The sequence below is a fragment of the Sminthopsis crassicaudata genome, chromosome 1 (assembly GCF_048593235.1).
Source record: "Sminthopsis crassicaudata isolate SCR6 chromosome 1, ASM4859323v1, whole genome shotgun sequence".
NCBI classification, from domain to species: Eukaryota; Metazoa; Chordata; class Mammalia; order Dasyuromorphia; family Dasyuridae; genus Sminthopsis; species Sminthopsis crassicaudata.
The window spans coordinates 137,002,667-137,024,088 of NC_133617.1; the positions used below are offsets into that span (position 1 = coordinate 137,002,667).

At 33.7% G+C, this 21,422-nt stretch overlaps 1 protein-coding gene across 1 annotated transcript in view; it reads right to left on the bottom strand.

Annotated features, from left to right (window-relative positions):
* Positions 1–281: 281 nt before the first annotated feature.
* Positions 282–21,422, bottom strand: part of DCAF13 (DDB1 and CUL4 associated factor 13) — a 31,802-nt gene continuing 10,661 nt past the window's right edge. The window contains exons 6-12 of the mRNA XM_074267588.1: positions 20,956–21,033; positions 15,577–15,659; positions 10,288–10,452; positions 5,471–5,606; positions 4,780–4,943; positions 3,782–3,894; positions 282–1,034 (exon numbers count right to left, since the gene is read on the bottom strand). Coding sequence (XP_074123689.1) covers positions 3,807–3,894; positions 4,780–4,943; positions 5,471–5,606; positions 10,288–10,452; positions 15,577–15,659; positions 20,956–21,033 — 714 coding nt within the window. The 3' untranslated portion in view covers positions 282–1,034; positions 3,782–3,806. The remainder of the gene's footprint in view (positions 1,035–3,781; positions 3,895–4,779; positions 4,944–5,470; positions 5,607–10,287; positions 10,453–15,576; positions 15,660–20,955; positions 21,034–21,422) is intronic.

The following is a 21,422-nucleotide window of genomic DNA, read 5'->3' on the forward strand; positions in this document are numbered from 1 at the left end:
TATTATGAACATTATGGAGTATTATTGTTCTGTAAGAAATGACCAACAGGATGATTTCAGAGAGGCCTAGAGACTTACATGAACTGATGTTAAGTGAAATAAACAGAATCAGAAGATCACTGTACATGGCAACAACAAGACCATACAATGATCAATTCTGATGAACATGGCTCTCTTCAACAATGAATTGATTCAGACAAGTTTCAACTGTTCAGTAATGAAGAGAGCCATCTATACCCAGGGAGAGGACTGTGAGAACCAAGTGTGGACCACACATAGCATTTTGACTTTTTCTGATGCTGTTTACTTGTATTTTTTGCTTTCCTTCTCAGGTTTTTCTTTTCTTTTTAGATCCAATTCTTCTTGTGCAGCAAGATAACTGTATGCATATGTACACATATACTGGATTTAACATATATTTTAACATGTATTCGAATACCTGCCATCTAGGGGAGGGGGTAGGGAGAAGGAGCATAATTTGGAGCAGAAGATTTTGCAAGGGTCAGTGTTGAAAAATTACCCATGCATATGTTTTGTAAATAAAAAGCTATAATTAAAAAAAAAAAGAAAAGAAAGAAACTATGCTAATAGTTTTTTTTTTTTAATTGAATTGAACATATGCTAGTTATTTTTCAGTACTAATATTTATTGTTTGCATATACTATCTATGAGATATTGGAAGAATGTACAAAGGTTTATCGAAGAAACATGGTCTGTCTTCAAGTTGAAGACAACTCTGGGAACATACATTAAAAATGTGTGTGTGTGTGTGTGTGTGTGTGTGTGTGTGTGTGTGTGTGTGTGTAAGTAAATACAGAGGTGCTTTTCCAAATCCAAGAGACAGTTTGATATAGTAGAAAAAGCAGTGGACTGGGATTCCAAAGAACTGGATTCTGGTCTTGGTTCTGCCATTGGATGATCTGGACAAGTCACTTCACACCTCTGCAGGTCTCAATTTCCCCATGTATATAACATAAGGACATTGAATACGATGATTGTTCAAGTTCCTTTTAGCTCCAAGATTATGTGATTCTCTAAAATAAGAGAGAAAAAACATCACTGTCAATGTTAATATTATAAAACTTATTAAAGTCATAAATGGATAAGCAGCATAGGTTAGAAGGACTATAAGGGTACAATTATTTCAACCATTTCAGCTATCCTGATGTCCTAAAATCTATCTTGCTAATCCTATCCTCACCAAAATTCCATTTCCATATCTATAGATACCTATTAAAAGATAATAATGGAATATCTTTCATCAATCTAAGGCTCACCAAAAGCCAGCTCCTCTTCTCAATGGTACTAACTATAAAACTAATAAACCAAGGTTGAAAATCTTTGAGTCAATTTTATAGGTTAGGACTAGTAAATCTATTCCTACTGTAGCCAATTTAATTCAGGATTTCACAGATTGACTTTTAATTTAGCCTAAAAATCCTACTTACTGACTTGCCCCATTCATTTCTTCCTTCTTATCCATTCTGCTGCCAAACATAGCTTTCATGTCATTTCCTTATTCATATCTGGACAAAGGCTTTCTATTTCCTACCATTCTTGGATTTAAAGGTCCTTCAATAATTTGGCACCACCCTATCAAAATTATTTTCCACATTTCCCAATACTTTTCATTTCATTTACTGAGAGCAAGGTTTAGAGGGGAAAAAAAAAAATCAATATGCCATTAAGTTCATATTTGACTATAAAACTAAAGAATCTGAGTGCAGTAAATAGTCACTTCAAAGGCTCTGTTCCAACAAGGTATCTCACATGTAAAGTTAAGGTCCTTAAAAAAAATTCATTGGCAGAGGGGACATCAGAAATAACTTTGTTCTACAAGTACGGCATAAATACCCTGCTAGTTTGAACACTCAAATAGAGGATATTCAGAAAAGTGATTCCCTTTAGATGGTGATGTTTTCCATATACTCCTGTTTGTAGACATGCTGAATGCATCAAAATATGAAACATGTCACAGTTTTATTAAGTGAGATTGCCTACTGCTCAAGAGTTTGGCTTAACACAAGAGAATCAAGTATATGAAGAATACCTATTTTCCAGACTTGTCTAGTGGGATGGACAGTCTACTGAACTTATTAGTATATTTTGGAGACACTCTATAGGCAAAGAAGGGAAAGAGAATAAGCACTTACAGTGTCTACTATGTGCCAGGCACTGTGATAAGAGCTTTACAAATAGTATCTCATCTGATCCTCACACAAAAACCCAATGAAGCAGGTGCAGTTATTATCCTCATTATACAACTGAGGAAACTCAGGCAAAAAGCAGATAACTGACTTGATCAGGGTCATAAAGCTAAATTTTGAGTCTTGATTTGAATTCAGGTCTTACTAACTTCAGTGATTTATACACTGTGCTCTGCCTATTTGCCTCAAAAGAATTCAAAGAATGAATGGTGTCCAGATTTGAAGAGGAAAAATGCTTTGAGGAATATGCCTAGTATTTTCTGGAAAAAGTCCTGCGTTGTTGAAACAAAACACCTTTTTCTCTCTAATCCATTAAGTATTTTTTTATTTTAAACTTAAAAACAAAACAGGAAAAGAAAAAAATAACTTGCCATATGCACAGTAGAACATAAGAGAAGATAACACCCCCCCTTTTCTTAACACCAACATTCTTCTACTAATATTATGGCTACAAAAAAATCACAGATTGGCAAAATATAACCAATGCCAAACAACAGTGTAAAATCTAAAAAAGATGGATAACTAGAGTAAAGGGGGTGCACCAATCATATAGCTAAACTGACGTAAAACATATTTTAGTCTACAATGTGGAATCATGTCACAGAGTACAGATTCACAATTCACAATTTTTACTTAATGGTAGTAACAACAACAGTAGTAACAGCATTTATCTTTTAAATTAACTTCTAAATAAGAAATTTTAAATAATTTAACTTTTAAAAGAACTCATTTTATACTCACAAGCCTGGCAGGCATAAGTTACTATTACTTCTATAACTGAAGCAAACAGAGGTTAAGAGACTTAGCCAAGGTCACAAAGTGTCTGAGGCTAGATCTGAACTTGGCTCTTCCTAAAGTCAGGCCCCTTCATATCCCATATGCATTTCTTTCTCTGTCCTTGATATGTTATGCCTCCTTCCTTAAACACTATCTTTTTCTTTTCACCTGTCTTTTCCCCATGCTTTAAAAGGTCCTAAAATCTAGAACTTAAAATTATAAGAAATTTCAATGGAACTGATGGAACAAAAGGACTTAATGATATCAATGGATAGAAGTCACCTGAAACCTTGCCTTATTGTTAATTAAAAATACTATTAGGTTACTAATCTTGAAGATTACAAAAAATCAAACAGTAATAGTATTTAAAACACTAATGTATAAACATCAGTCTCATAAAAAGAACATTAATTATCGGTCATAGCAAAATTTAAAAAATATTGATTTGATTTAAACCTCACTCAAAAAAAGATATATACACGATGTAAAATACAATGATAGGAGAAAATTAACAATTTTTCACATTTTTCATCTCTGACACCAAAGTTCTCTTGTGAATGCTGTACTCCTTTAACTAATGAAAGATAATGGCTGTGGGGAGAAATACTTGTTATGCAGCAAACTGTTTATAGGGGAATTTTTAGGGCTCCTCAAAATAAACACATGCCAAATTAAGGTAATTTAAGAAACAGCTCTAAGGGAAGCTCTCTTATATGTAATTAAGGTTTTTCTGCTGTTAAGCAGAGCCTGTAATATCATTTTTAGAACCTATCACTCTATACATAATAATTACATACCAAAAATCAGCACAACTCTCATATATTATTTCACAACAGCCACTATATGCTTCTTCTTCTCTGACACAAATGGTATAGATCCAGGTTTGCTATGTTTGATACGATTCATTTGCCTAGGAAGAAAGAAAATGCACATGAGATCATAAGAAAATTCATCTATATATAACAATTTTTAAAAATATTTAAATAAAAAAATTCTTTCACTGTAAAGTCACTTGACAAAAATCACACCTAGAATAGAACAAAGTAGCCAACATTTTCAAATCTTTCACTACTAAACATTAAGACTCATTATTTATAATTATAAATACTCCAATATCATATCCAAGTCCCAGCATAATCTAATCCCATGATCCTTTTTAGGTATATTTCAGTATTAAAAGACACAGAATGTACTTTTAGCAAATGACAGAACTACAAACACAAGGGGGTTTCAGGAAAAAGGCCTACTCTGATCAGGTGATCAGAAATTGGGAAGGGCACAGGTATACTTCAGCTTATCTCAAATACACAAACATATGCAAAAAAGAGCTGCATCTTTAGATTATAAGTTTTCCTCTCTCTTAATTATAAGAATGTTTTTAACATTCTTACTAAGAAAAATGTCTCAAATTCAATTAGACAAGAAAAGACTTATTATTTTCCATTTTTAACAGTTAGGAGCTTAGATAGCATAAGGAAAAGCAATGGATTCTTTGTGAAATAACTCACTCTAAATTTCATTGCCAACTTTTAACTCAGGCCTATATTCTTAGGAACTGTGAAGTTTTTCATAACTCTTAAGGTCATGACTGTTTCCATGAGTATCAGTTACTCGAGAGTAGCCAAGTTTAGAATGATTGAACCTTTCCTTCCTTCCCAAATCAAGTACTAGTGTTTAAACACCTAAATTGAGCGCCTTAAAAGACAACCATGGCATTAAGTGCCACTTCCTTCTCTGTTTCATTTTATTTAGTGAGGGAGGAGAAAGAATGTAAGTAGTACAGTGTCAAACATACTTCCTCTGACGAGCTTCTTTCATGATGCGCTGCTCCTTAATTTGGCTATAGATGGTCTTAGGTAAATGACGATGTCTTGCTATGCGACTTATCTGAGGATGGTACTTAAACTTCTCCTTCAACTTCTGGTTATAATTTAAGGCTGCTTTTTCTCGTGATGTAAGCTTAAACAAAACAAAACAAAACAAAACAAAAAAATACAGTGTCAAGAACACTGAAGTAGTTAGGTTTATTTTATGATACTGATAGCCAAGACTCACCTTTTACTTTAAAAAAAAAAAAAAAAAAACAAAAACCACACCACAATAACCCACAATATTTTTTTTTATAAATTACATTCCAAATCACTAGTACAACTGTATTTGTGCTCTTCAAGGATCACTGTTATGAACTATATTTCTTGAAAATAAAATCATTCGTCTATGAATTTACATGAATTTCAAAAACATGCTCCTAGAAAAAAAAGAAAAGGGAGCCCAATATAATTTAAAACAGACAAAAATACTTATCTCTGCAGTTGGATTTTTAAAATTAGATTACAGACCACTCAATAAGTTAAATATCATGCTAAAAATGAATGTCTAGCTATGGTAATTACTTTAAAAGACTAAACTGATCCAAATGTTTCAATCTAATAAAACAGAAGCCAGATCAGCAATAAGATAAATGGAAAATGAATGGGATCTCTTACCACACCCAATTTTTCAGAAGCATTGGCTTTCCAGAGTCGAATGTTCATTTCATCAGATCCACATAAAATATATTTGTTGTCAGATGTCCATTTCACAGAAATAACATGCTGCATTCTCTTTGTGTGATATACTTCTCTATTAAAAAAAAAAAATTCATCAAAACCTTTAGAATTCTATGGATCTTTTCTTTAATACCTTAGGCACTACTTTTTAAGCATCAGATATTTCCTTTATATCTTTAAGGAATATGAGATATCTGAGGTCACTCACATGAATTCATAGATTAAAGGTTGAATAAGTAAAAACATACTTGGAGAATCCACAACAGAAAAAAATGAACTGTACTTACTAAGAACAAAAACATCATTCATCTTTTTTTTCTTACACTAAAAAAATAAAGGGAATACAGGATGGTCTCATGTAGCTTCCAGAATTCTAAAATTTCCCAATTTGTATCATGAAATATATGATCTTATCAAATTGGCTAAAATTGAAATGTGCGGAAAAAAACAGTGAGAGTCACAAAAGCACCTAGTAGGTTGGGGTAAGAATTACTCAATAAATGAAGTAAAATTTCACACCTATTTGAAAATGTTGCAAAACACATTTTTTTTTAAAGTCACAGAAAATACTATATTAGGAAGTGTCATAAACAGCATTAAGAGGAAAATCAAAACAAGGCCAAAAGAATTAGAAAAGGTTAAGTCTAAGAAGAAGTAAAAGAGTAGAAGAAAGAAATCCAAAGAGAAAATTATCCAAGACAGAGCATAAAACAGAAAGGGAATAACTAAATTGGGTAAAATTATTCATAGGAAAAGAAAACTATGAGGGTATTAAGGATTTATGTTCATACTAAAAGAACAAACTTCTGAGTCCTCCCAAACGTAACCACAAAATTGTTACTTTATAGTCTCAAAACACTAGAGAGGTAGGAGAGACCAGTGGGAAAAAGTACTTGGTAGCAGGAAAGAGCTGGGTTCAGACTTCAAGTCTGGCACTGACATTGGGCAAGTTATTTCACTTAAGAGCCTTAGTTTTTTCATTTGTGAAATGGAGATATCTCTATCATATCTATCAAATAAAATAATCATATATAAAGCAAAGTAAATCTAAAAGTAAATTATTTGTCAGCTCTAATGAAATCAATTTCAGGCTGAGTATATAAAACTTACACTAAAAAATCCAAGAAAATTCCCACTCCACAAAGAGAGAGACTACAAGGGTCCTACGGCAGTGTCATCTGGATACAAATAGCCACTGAATTCCAGAACAAACTGTTCCATTCTTGTTATTCAACTTTTTCAAAGTTCACCTCTACCCAAGAAAGGCACTCAGACACTTTTCTCCAACAGCAATAAGAGAGAATGAGGTTTAAATGGCAGGAAAGTAAGCTAGTCTTTAAAAATAATGTAAATTACTTGTACATAATGGTGATACTTAGAGCAGATTTCCTTGATTCAGTGAGCTCTAGAGGAGGAAATTCCCTCACATTACAGGTCTACATCTGGTCTGATATGATATAAAATATGATATAAAATTTCAAAATTCTTAATCCACATTTCTTATGTTTGAATGTTGAATTAGAATTCAAAATACATACTACATGCAAAGCACATAAAATTTAAAGTATTACAAAGTTCATGGCATTCTAAAAATATATCCTCAGAAAAGGAATTAAATAAAATGAAATTCAATAAAGGTTTTTCATATGTCAAAATGAAGTGACTGCCTTATAAAAATTTTATTGATCTAGATGTTTGCTTAGTAAAATTGAATGAAATCCAAATGGAACAGTTTTCAAGTATTGATACTATGTAGCATTAAAAAGCATGTATTTACTCACAGTTTATCTCAAACATCTAGTTCTAATAAAGATTTTGTTTTCTGAAGGTCATTTCAAAGAAAAGCTTTTTTACTTAGTTATTTTGTAAAAGCTATCACCACAGGATATTATAGACTTATGGGGTTGAAAGGAACTTGTGAGATCCAGGGATATGAAATCTGTGGCTTTTTAGCATTCCTATTTTTGTTCACAGTACATATTATTCTGATTAGTAAAATGGTTCGGATGTCCCTGGGATACAATACAAGAAAAATTAGTTTAAAAAAAGTTTTTTTCTTTGAATAGTTACTCATACAGTTCTAAAAGAGATTCTAAGACACTACCAAGGTTTGACAACAAAAGCAACAGAAACAATCAAGATTATTAAAGGAATGAAGCACAGAAGGAAGACTTTTTTGTTTGTTTTTGAATGTTTTATGGGGAAAACAATCACTTTTTTTGCCCAGAACATGTAATTATCATTCTGTTCTATTCAAGGTCTTCTACAATTCTTCACCACCGATTTAGTTAAACACCCTTTCCCACCCCACACATAAATATATGTGTACACATATTTTTGATGTCTGATATTTAAGAAATTAATACAAACGTTCAAGATCAAGGGTTGTTCTACAATAGACAAATGATCATAGGATTCATGAACAAAAAACTTCTTGGCAAAATGGCTTCCTGAATGGAAGAGGACTATCTGGTTCCCCAACACATACTCTAGGGAAAGCCTGAAAAAGTCACACCATGCATCAAGAAAAACTAATAATAAATTGAAGTTATTTCTTTCACCCCAAACCTGCATAAAAAGCCAACCAAATTACCTTCCCTATGTCATGACCCTCTTAAAGAGGGAAAGACAGACAACAAACGACAATATATAAACAGATAAACAAATGAGAGAGAGGGAAGAGACACAGAGAGAGAGATAATAGAGATATAGGGACATGTACACATTTTTATTGTTTATGTTGACAGGTTAATATTCTTATTAGTAAATGTAACATTCACTTTTATGTCAAAGTAGGAAACTCCTCTGTCTAAAAATTCCTAGGAATGTCATTGCATTCCTGCTCTTAAGACCTTGTTCAATTAGGTTGGACTAGACTCCATTCTAGGAATCCAAGTTTTGTTTATCCTGTAAACAAAAACTAACTTGGACTAACTACTAAAAATAACTCCTTTTCTTGCATTCTCTCATTAAGGTATGGGGCAACTTGAATCATGAAGAAAAATACTGGCAAAGTCAACACTGACAAACCATAATCTTCCAATATAACTATTGTTGTTTGCTCTTTCTCGAAGAGGACCATGACTCAGGAAGTAATGCCATGATATGCAAGTGAATGGATTTAAGTAAAGGAAGACTGTGCAAGGTCACTTGCTCCACTCTCCTCTCCAGAGCCAACTGAGTCCAGTGGCCAGATATAGATCAAAATGACTCTAGATAGCCTAGATGCAATGGGAGACCTTGGTCTTTTTAAACTAAGGTCTTCACCTGATCTTAAGTCTGATAGCCCACACCCATTCAGTGATTAAGGCTAGGTAGCAATTAAGCAAAGAATCTCCTCTTCCACCTAGTCCCCCCCCCAAAAAAATCAAAACAAACAAACAAATAAATAATTCTGGGAGGGGAAGATGTTTTGAGTTTCTGATCAAAGCAGAAATGATTGCTATTTACATTCAATTTGAGTCAATCAGGACCCAAACAAAAACCAAATGGGGCTTGGCTTATGATCTATTGGTGGTTAATGAGAATCAGATTGGTTTTGGTATAAGGCAGGGTCTTTGCCCAGTCAAATGTAAGCCCTAGAGGAGAGATATTATTTGGGTACCTAGGCTTTGCATATAAGTGATAAATGTACAAAAGAACTACCATTTACTGTGGATGTACCCTATTATTGCAATAGTATCTGGTTGCCATATTCGTGAAAATATGGCTTTTATAAAATAGTTTCAAAAGAGGAAAGGGAGTTCAACTATCCTAAAGAAAATAAAATCAAAAAAGAGATAAGAAAGCTCCTCTGGGTGGGATGAAACAGCAATAATACTATAGATAATATGGAAGTAAGAGAAGAAAGAGAAAAATCTAGCTACCTTTTTGAGTAGTTTAATTCTTTTGGCAATGTTTTAAATAAATCCCAGGGGTCCAGAAAGAACTGGAGAATGTGATTGCTAACCCACTGTCAATAATCTAAATGATTACAGAGTGGAATCAATTTTACTGTCTCCTAAGGAATAATGACTAGAGAAGGGCTAAAGACATATCTAGCCTGAAAAGTTTTCTGTCTGGAAGCATTAAGGAAGGAAGGATTCCTCCAAAAAAGCAGAAAGGAACAGCAGTGATCAATGTAAGTACAGCCCAGACAAGGGCATTCCAGATCTTTAAGTTTCCAAGCACCCTGTCCTGAAACACCAGGAAGTGTTCTGAAGAATCAGTGCTCAGAGATCCAAGGAAACCTAACTGCAAGAAGAGGAAAAAGAGAAAGAATAATAAAACGGAGGAAGAAGGGGATGGAATTTGTTATTTTTCATAAGTGATATGTGATATGTGAGAAGAATATAGCTGAAATTGACAAAGGAGGGTTGAACACACATACCTATACAAATTGTATGATATATAGAAATCTTATCAAACTCAATAGGAAAACAAGCACAAAGATGAGGAAAGAGGGTTTAAACAGAGAAAATAAGATAATGTCAAGGAGGCAATAATCACAAGCAAAATTTAATTTCCTGATACTATTATTTATCATATATTCTACTTAATGAACGAGACTGGTCTAACATGAATTCCTTGAACTGCCTTTGGAGCTAGAATGTGCAACAACAACAAAAAAGAGATAATAATAGCACAGTATTTTTACAACTCAAATCACATGATAATCATATTCTGAACATGAGCAAAATAAAACCAATGGAAATAAAAACATGATAAAGATCCATCCTGATGGAAAAGCAAGCAATTTATTGACAGTCACTTACCTGCTATGCATTTTGTCCACAGGGAAGATTCGAATAGATTTGTCAAAACTAGCAGACACAAATTCTTTCCCAGTAGGTGAGTAATCCACATCAAGGACTGCAGATACATGATTCACATGTACTTTCACAGGTTCATCAAGGGAACGCATATCGAATGTATATAAGCTGTAAAAGATTTGAATAAACTATGTGGCATTAAAGAATTTCTAAAAAGATCTACATATACTATCTCTTACATATTACCATTAACTACCATTACTTACTTGTATTCTATATATTGATGTTATTCATCTGGGGTTTTTTTTTTCCCCTTAATAGATGTAGATATATGTATGTGGGGAAAGTAATATGGAAAGGTGGGAAAGTATTTTTTCCAAAATTGATATCAAAAATTAGAAAATATTTACCTACCAACACTGGTAAGAATATCTTCATGGAATCTCTGAATTGAAAGTAAATTCTGAGTCCAATGAGTACAACCCTTACTTATCAAGAATACCTTCTCTATCTACAACATATAAGGTCCTTTCTTTGTTGGAAAATCTCTAGTCAAATGGAACATATCTAACAAATCTAAATTTGCTCCTTTGGAACATCTACCCCTTGCTTCTGGTCCTGTCTTCTTGGGCCAAGTTCAAAAACTATAGGATCTCCTATATATGAAAGTCCTTCACATACTTGAAGAGAGCTATCAGGCCAATGATGGCTAGAGTCTTCTTTATCTTAATATCCAGTTTCTTCAACATATTCTCATATAGTGTGAACTCAAGGCTCCCCTTTGGACCCTCTCTCTAGCTTATGGATGACATTCTTCAAAGGTCTTCCAGAATTGAATGCAATACTGTATGACTAGGACAGTAGGATTATCATTCCTTTCAATGTAATCTAGGATAGGAGTACCTCTTTGGTCTGTTATATCACTCTATAACTCGTGTTTGCAGTTCACTAAAACCTTCAAAACTTTTGCACATAAAATATTTGTCTGTGTTACTGTAACTTCACAACTGTCACTTAGCAAACCTAAGTACCGATGAAATAATCCTTACTTACATGGAGCTCAAAATTCTAGGTATCAGAGCTACTAAAAATCCAAAGGCCCCAGAAACTAGAAAAATAAGAGTCTATGTTGCTGGAGCCTCAGAGCCATGAAAGATTACAGCATGTTTATTATGCTGGAGACAAATAAGACCATCAGTTTTTGTTGTTGTTGTTGTTGTTTTGTTTTTTTACTGATTCAGATGAACAAAATGATCTCTTTTCTAATTTGGTATTTCAAAGACTTCATAATGCCTCATCATCATCACTGCTAATATACATTTATGTATGTGGATATGGGGGTATGTGTGTGTTAACAGACACAAAGATATATACAGATTTCTTTGTAGAGCACTTTACATCCATTATCCCTAAGACGTCTAGGAATTAGGAATCACAGTAAACTGGCTCCATCCTATGGCATTCAAATTTCTCCATCCTATTCTTTTAACCCCTATCAGAGTTGCCTCTAGAACCTGGATGAAAATGCTCTTGCCCCTAACCTGTGCTGCCCCTGGGAAAAAAAAAAAAAAAAAAAAAAAAAAGCAATAAATTGATGTTTTTTTAAGTACAGAACTCATTTAGAATAGAACAAGTTGGTCATTCTTTATACATGCTCAGTTGCCACTAGGTTCAGATTTTTATCCTGAAAACTCTTTGAATACTGAGAATTGCAAAGTACTTTTCTTAAAGGACAAGTCTATGTCGTCCCTCTACTCAATAAATTTTAGTGACTCCCTATTATCTCCAGGATCAAGGTTTAAGTCTTGTTTGGCATTTAAAGCCCTTTATAATCTATCTCCTTCCAACCCTATCAGTCTTGTTATACTTCATACTTCACCCTCTTCTATATATCCTCCAAACCAGATACTAAGGTTTGGTTTTTTTTGTTTGTTTTGCTATTCTTTACATATAATACTCCATCTATTTACTATGACTCTCCCTTCTCACCTATCTCTGGCTTTCTTCAAGATTCAGATCAAATAATTCCTTCTTCCAAAGGCCTTTCCTCTTAGTCCCCCATTGTTCTACTCCCAAAGCCCTTCTTATATTATCTTCCATTTATACCTTATATCTCTTGTATGTATACAGTTATTTGCATGTTACTTCCTTCAAGCATCTTAAGGACAACTTTTTTTTTTTTTTTTAATTTCCTTTGCCTCCCAATGATTTTTAGTTGAGTGCCTGGTATATAGAAATGGCTTAATGAATGCTTACTAAGTGATTCAACTATTACTCCTTCCTTTCCTCCCAATAGGAAAATAAACATGGTGCCTTGAAAAACAAAAATTCTTGCCAAAGAAACAGATCAGTAACAACACTCTATAGTATTTAAGAAATTTGGCCAGCAATTACTTCTTTTATTGCTTTTGATGGGATCAATGGTGTTTAATTTCAAGCATCAATTCAGATTACAATTGCTTAATGAATTTGGTTTCTTATTGTTGAGTTAACCCCATTCATTCTGAAATTGTTCCATTTGGCTGAAACTCAGAAGACATTCAAAACATTCTGACAATTTTATAGTATTTAGCTAAACTAGAACCTTGATCTAGTCTTTCTCAAGCTTTAGAAGAATACATATTTTAACTCCCATCTCTCTATAGTTAGTTAAGTTAATGCAACTAGGATCTATATTTACAAAAAATCTCAAATTAATAACTTTTAGGATTGCAAATTTCTAATGGACAAAACAAAGTGATGAAACGACATCCACTTTTCTAGTAAGCTTTTTTCCTCATATCCAGTCAAAATGGACTACTAACAGATCCCTAATCCTATCCTGACTCCATATAACTGCCCTTCTACCCTTTACCATTTCGAAGGTACTATTTACCACTTCTTTATCTAACATACCTCCAACAAAATCCAACTTATGTATCACCTATTCATTAGACCTTATTCTGATTTTTCTGATCTCCCTTCTCCCCAGCCTCTACACCTTGTGGCCCACACCAAAACCATGCCTTGGAGGGATTTTCTCAGGTCCTTTCTCTGCTTGGTAACTATTCTAGACCACTATCTCTGGAAATCCAAGGCTGTGCTTTACTTCATGTCCTCCACCAATTTCTATAACTATGATAAAAAAAAAAACAAAAAAAAAAAAACCTGCTATTCTTTCAGAATAAGTGCCCCTTCTCAAGCCACTAACCTTATATGGACTGTACTGTGATCACTATAATAATATAAGCTCTTTCATTGAAGCACTGTTTTTGCTTTTGTATTTGTCCCCAGTGCTTAACAAACTGCTTGGCACATAGTAAAGTGCTCAACAAATGCTTTTTCATTTACTTATATTCCTAGCTAAGGAGAATCCTCCCTGATGAGCCATAATATCTGTCTATATGTAAATAAGAGTACAAACCTATGAACTTCAGATATCCTATTGTATCATACATATTCATATATGTGTGTGTGTGTGTGTGTGTGTGTGTGTGTGTGTGTGTGTGTGTGTGTGTGTGTATGATTCCCTACTTGATGGTAAATGCTTGGAGAGCAGTAATTATATCCCTTCATGTTTATATAATCAATTCCTAACAAGAAGCATCATGAAAAATGAGCATTTAATATGTTCTTCCAAATAAACTAGGGCTTAGCCAGCTCAATGATATGTTTGTTTTGAAATGGGGTCACCTTCTTTATGTATAAGGGTCTATAAAACCTAACATCTTCAATCAACAAGTATCAATTGGAAAAAGGCTAAATAAATTTGTGGTACATGAATGTAAAATAGAAAATAACAAATATGATACAAAAGATAGACAGACACAATTTGATACAGAGTAAAACAGAGACTAGAAGATGTATACAATGAAAGCAATGTAAATTGAAAGAACAGCCTCAGAACAATCAAAAGTGCTGAAAAATTACAAAGATGAAGAATGGCCCCAAAGAGATATGAAGATACCTTCACCCCATACCACTGCATAAGTGAGAGAGGCAGTGCTAAAGCCATACTGCATTGTTTTCAGATTGATACCATTTGCTGATTTTTTTACTCTTTTTTTTTCCCCCTTAAAATTTTTTTTGTAACCATTCCCCAATTGATAAATGGTCAAAGAATATGAACAATTTTCAAATAAAGAAATTAAATCCATTTCTAGTCATGAAAAAAATTCTCTAAGTCATACTGATTAGAGAAATGCAAATTAAGGTAACTATGAAATACCATTTCACACTTCAGATTGACCAAGATGACAAGAAAAGATGATGATGAATGTTGGAGGGGATGTGGAAAAACAAGGACATTAACACATTGCTGGTGGAGTTGTGAAATGGGTCCAACCATTCTAGAGAGCAATTTGGAATTATGCTCAAAAGGCTATAAAACTACTACCCTTTGATCTAGCTGTCTCACTACTGAGTCTGTATCTCAAAAAGATCATCAAAGAGGGAAAAGGACCCACATGTGGAAAAAAAGCAGTCCTCTTTTTAATGGCAAGAAATTGGAAATTAAGCAGATGCTCCTCAGTTGAGGAATGGCTAAATAAATTATAATATATGAATGTAATGGAATATTATTGTTCTATAAGAAATGATGAGTGGACTGATTTCAGAAAAACCTGGAAAGATTTACATGAATTGATGCTAAGTAAAGTGAGCAAAACCAAGAAAACATTGCACACAGTAACAAGATTATGTGATGATCAACTGTGATAGACTTGGCTCTTTTCAACAATGAGATGATTCAAGGAAATTTCAATAGAATTATAATGGAAAGTGCCATTCACATCCAGAAAGAGAATAATGAAGACTAAATGTGAATCAAAACATAGTATTTTCACCTTTTTGTTGTTTTTTTGTTTGATATTGTGTTGGATTTTTTTCTTATTTTTTTCCCCTTTTGATCTGTTTTTTTTTTTTGGGGGGGGGTGCAGCATGACAAATTTGGAATATTAGAATTTGGGAAGATGAATGTTGAAAATTATCTTTACATGTATTTGGGAAAAGTAAAATATTAAAATGGGGGGGGAGGAAGAGAGATATTGGGAGAAATCATGACATAGGAAACAAAAAGATAGCAGTAACAATTTAAAAGAAAACATTCTCAATGAATGATAAAATATATTTTTAATAAGCCCACATTTTAAAAATTTAAGTAGAATTACTATTATTATAAAAGCTTTTTTTTTTTTTAAGCTACAAGGCAAGTGGGATTAAGTGACTTGTCCAGGGTCATATAGACTATAAAAGCATTTTAAGAAAAATTAAATGATAGGAATAAACAATATTTAAGAATAAAAAACTACTCACTTATAATCTTCATTTGCTGCAGTGAAAACAAAAGCTTCCATTGGATTCCAACAAATTGTATTTGTCCTCATATCCAAGATGACCTAAGAAGAAAATACACATACTAATCTGTTACCAGGAATAGCAAGTAATTATTTCTAAAATAAACATATTGCCTATTCAAAAAATCTTTCTCAGGCTGTTAATTTAGCCTTAGCACTTGTGCCTTAATACTATACTGAATTAGGAAGAAGGTCAAGGGAACAACTGGGATGCAGGAGCAGGAAATGTAACAGCAGCAACCAAGTAATCAAAGTAATACAAAAGATCTCTGTTCGTATCAGAAATGTTTCACCCAACATATTTGAGCATAGAGAATCATGGCCTCAACTATTAATGTGTAAAAGCAAATAAAAGATTGCCTTTGCAATACTAGGGGAAAAAAAAGAAGAGCTATAGAACCTTATTGTAATGGAGAAATATGGCTGTAAAAATAAATTGTTAGGCATCTTTTTTTTTTTATCCATTAATGCAGCATTTGACCTTACTGTGGAGCTATTCAACAGTCAGGAACATTTTTTTTTAGCTATCTACAATTTGGCTTCTGACTTCATTATTCAACTGAAACTGCTTTGTCTAAAGTTACCAATAAATTTTTTTCCCTTTTTTTTCTTAAATTTATTTAAATTAAAAAAATATATATTTTGAGTTCCAAATTCTCTCCCTTTCTCCATCCCCTCCTCTGCCCATTGAGAAGGTAAGCTAATATATCAATACATGAGAAATCAACAAAACAATGATCTCTTAATTGTCCAATGGAATGTCCTCCTCTTAATCCTTTTACTCATGGGCTGTAGTTGATGATACTTTGAATCACTCATCTCCTGGAAATATTCTTCTCTTTGACACTCTTTTCTCTAAATTTAATAGTTCTTTCTCAATTTTCCTTCCACATTTGACTGCCCCTTCTATGATTTGTTCAATCTTTACCCAGATCATACCCATTAACTTTGGGTGTCCCATTAGACTCTGTTGTTAGCCCTCTTCTTTTTCTTCCTTTAAATGACTTTATTTGGTAACCTCCTCAGCTTCCCATATATTCAATTACCTCTATGCAGATGATTCTCAGATTTACCTTATGCAGCCTTGACCTTTCTCCTGACTTGCAGTCTCCCAACTCCAACAGGCTTTTAAATAACTCAGATACCCTAGAGACATATGAACATGCCCTAAACTAAATTCATTGCTTTTCTTCCTTTCAAGTTCCCTTAGGTATCGCCATCCTATCCTCTAGTCACATCCAAATCCACAATGCTCCTCTACACCTCACTTTCTTTATCCCCCATATCTAGTCTACTGTTATGTCCTGTCAATTCTTCTCACACCTCTATTATACTGCCCCTTCTTTCTTTTGATACTGCCAATATTCTTTTCCAAGCCTTTATCACCTCACATGAAGACTAACTTTAAACACTTTTTGGTTGGTCTCTTTTACTTCAAGTCTTCCCCCACTTAGCTATCAGAATGATGCTTCTAAAGGCAAAAGTCAGATCATGTCACCTTCATTCAATAAACTTTGTGGCTCCTTAACACCTAATATCAAATAAAAAGTCCTATTTTACTTTTAAAATCTATCATAACCTGGCACTCTCCTACTTTTCCAGTCTTCTTACACTTTACTTACCTTTATATAATCTTTGATCCAGTGACACTGGTTTCCTTTTTGTTCCTTGTATAAGATACTCCATATCCTAACTCCATACACTTTCAGCAGCTGTCCACCTAGCCTGCAATTCCCTCATCTCCATATCCTTACTTCCCTGGTTTTTTCCAAAACCCAGCTAAAATTTCACCTTCTATAAGAAAGTTATTTATCTGTTATTTATCCCATATTTATCTTGAAAATATTTCATTTTTAAGGAGTTATTTGCATGTTGCCGCTCCTACTAAATTGTGAACCTCTTGAGAATAGGGATTGGATTTGCCTTTACTTGTAGCTCTAACACTTGGCATTGTATTTCACACACAAGAGGTATTTAACAAATGCTTACTTTCTTCCCTTGAAAGGAGTGTGTGTTGTAAGGAGAATGAGGCAAGGAATACTGAGGAAAGTTCAACCTAATAAGAAAAAAAAAAAAAACCTGAATGCTAAGTTACAGAGCTAGAATTTGATCCTGTAAGCAATGGAGTCCCTGAAAGATTCTGAGAAAGGAAAATAAATATACCCATTTAGAATACAACAGGATTAATCATGTAAGTGCCTGAAGTTATCATTATATACTTTAGTAATTGTCAAGCTCTGTAAATCACAAATTTTTTTTTTTTTTTTGAGGCTGGGGTTAAGTGACTTGCCCAGGGTCACACAGCTAGGAAGTGTTAAGTGTCTGAGATCACATTTGAACTCGGGTCCTCCTGAATTCAAGGCTAGTGCTCTATCCATTATGCCACCTAGCTGCCCCCTGTAAACCACAAATCTTAATCAGAGGATTGGACTCGAAGCAGTTCCAGAAAATAAAAACATTTTTTAAAAAAGTTTTATTACTACTTAATTCACATACCCATAGTACTGAAATAATCCTGTATGGATGATTTCAGGGAGGCTTGGAGAGACTTATATGAACTGATGGTAAGTGAAATAAGCAGAACTAGGAGATCATTATACACGATAACAAGATTATATAAGGATCAATTCTGATGGATGCGGCTCTTTTCAACAATGAAATGACTCTGGCCAGTTTTAATGGACTTGTGATGGAGAGCCATCTACACTCACAGAGAGGTTGTGGGAACTGTGAATCAATACATAGCATTTTCATCCTTTTTATTATGTTTGCTTGAATTTTATTTATTTATTTTTTAAACCTTTTTGATCTGATTATTCTTGTGCAACAAGATAATGTATGCCTATATTGGGATTTAACACATATTTTACCATGTATAACATACATTGGATTACATGCTCCCTAGGAGAGGCAGTGGGGGGAAGGAGGGGAAAATGGGAATACAAGATTTTGCAAGGATCAATGTTGAAAACTTATCCTTGTATATGTTTTGAAAATAAAAAACTTCAATAAAAGAAAGAATCCTGTACTCTATATGGGATCAAGTGATTATCACTATGGAGGGAGTTTAGAAAAAGCATTGAGTCATGAGACAAATTTTAATCCCAGCTTTTCCACTGACTACCTGCTTGACCTTGGCCAAATCATAAGATCTATGGGTTTATTCCTCATGTAACACATGAGGAGACTAGACTAGACAGCTTCTGCGGTCCCTTTCATTTCTGGGGTCAATGATCCTATAATGCAGTGTCAGATCAAGCATATTCACTCCAAAAACTTCAGAGTAAGACTTCAGCAATGGAAATGAGGCAAAGATACATTGGATTTATCAGAAAGCACCTCAACACAATTTAGGCCCTGTAATTTTCTAAGGTGGTTCTAAAGTTAAACTAAGCAACGCTGGAGGATATGAAAAAGATACATGCTAATTTCTCCATAGTATCCAGGGTCTCTGCAGACTTATAACTAGTTTTAAACATTGAACATCTAGCACCAAAATGAGAAAATACAAAACACCTCTGCAGCCAGACCAAGGGCTGACTAATTTGGCTCCTCAAAAATCATAGAGCTTTAGGGTTTTAGTTACTGATACAGTTCAATATCAAATATTTTAAAATATTAGGATTAGAGTTGTGAATGTAACTAAAAACTGAAAGCATTTTAAAAGGATCTAATAAGAAAAAAGAAGTACCTGATCAATCTTGCTATTATTTAGTTGTTTTAGTCAAGTCTGACACACAACCCATTTAGGGTTTTCTTGACAAGGATACTGGAGGGGTTGGCTATTTCTTTCTCTAGTTCATATAACAGATGAGGAAACTGAGGCAAATAGGATGCCCAGAGTCACAAAGCTAGTAAATGCTTAAAGCCACATTTGAACTCACAAAGATAAGTCTTCTTGACTCTAGGCCCAGCACTCTAACCACTTTGCCATATAGCTGTCCAATGCCCACATTCCAACTTCACAAGAAGTCCATTTATCATGGTCAAGGGATATGAACAGACAATTCTCAGATGATGAAATTGAAACTATTTCCACTCATATGAAAGAGTGTTCCAAATCACTAGTGATCAGAGAAATGCAAATTAAGACAACTTTGAGATATCATTACACACCTGTCAGATTGGCTAAAATGACAGGAACAAATAATGATGAATGTTGGAGGGGATGTGGGAAAACTGGGACACTGATACATTGTTGGTGGAGTTGTGAAAGAATCCAGCCATTCTGGAGAGCAATTTGGAACTATGCCCAAAAAGTTGTCAAACTGTGCATACCCTTTGACCCAGCATTGCTGTTATTGGGATTATATCCCAAAGAAATACTAAAGAGGGGAAAGGGACCTGTATGTGCCAAAATGTTTGTGGCAGCTCTTTTTGTTGTAGCTAGAAACTGGAAGTTGAATGGATGTCCATCAATTGGAGAGTGGTTGGGTAAATTGTGATATATGAAGGTTATGGAATATTATTGCTCTGTAAGAAATGACCAGCAGGAGGAATACAGAGAGGCTTGGAGAGACTTAAATCAACTGTTGCTGAGTGAAATGAGCAGAACCAGAAGATCACTATACACTTCAACAACAATACTGTATGAGGATGTATTCTGATGGAAGTGGAAATCTTCAACATAAAGAAGATCCAACTCACTTCCAGTTGATCAATGATGGACAGAAATAACTATACCCAGAGAAGGAACACTGGGAAGCGAATGTAAATTGTTAGCACTATTGTCTATCTACCCAGGTTACTTATACCTTCGGAAGCTAATAATTAATGTGCAACAAGAAAATGGTATTTACACACATATATTGTATCTAGGTTATATTGTAACACATGTAAAATGTATGGGATTACCTGCCATAGGGGGGAGGGAGTGGAGGGAGGGAGGGGATAATTTGGAAAAATGAATTAAAAAAAAAAAAAAAAAAAAAGTCCATTTATCTAGCAATTAATAAGCAATATGAGGAATCTTACAGAAATTAGAGTACTAAATATAAATCTATAATACCATGTATTTGTTCCAGACCAATAAAGTACTTAAACAAGTGAACATTCTCTTCCATCCTACCTTCTCCTAACTTTAGCATGTGTCAAAATGTAGGTTTGGCAACAATTTCAAACATATATGCATCTGATTACAAATGCTTTAGATATGGTGAAAAAGCTAAGTACAAACAGTTCTGATGAAGTTCTTTTTTTGTAGAATTATTTAAACTTTAAATTCTGGGGGGGAAACCCCCCACAAACTTAATTCTTTTTTTTTTTTTTTTTTAACCTTGTGACCTAAATACAGAAACACATTAACAAATGCAAAGGAGGAGAGAAAATAGAAACTCACCTTTTTCAAAGGAGTTGCTTGCCTCATATCATATAACACTATATTTCTGTCAGAAGCACAACTTCCCAAGATATTGATCTAAAAATAAGTACAATAACATGTTCAAAATTAATTTAGTAGCAAACTCTAAATGTTAGATAATTCTATTAATTACTTTTAATTTACTTTTTATTATGAATTATTTACCCAAAGAATGTCCACACATTTTCCCAAAAATCTTAGTGCCATTTTAAGGTTGGATAGCCAATCCATTAAAGTTTAAGACAGCACTAAGACTTTTGGAACACTTCATACATGCTTCTAGATGATAGATATCATAAATTTAGTGTATTCTTTATAATGCTCACTCCATGAAGAAGAATTAGGTCCAATACTCCCCTAATGCCAACATCTCCTAGTGCCATTCTTCCTTACTTTTGTTGTCTAAGATCTCACAACTCTTGACTTCTATTTACTACTAACAACAT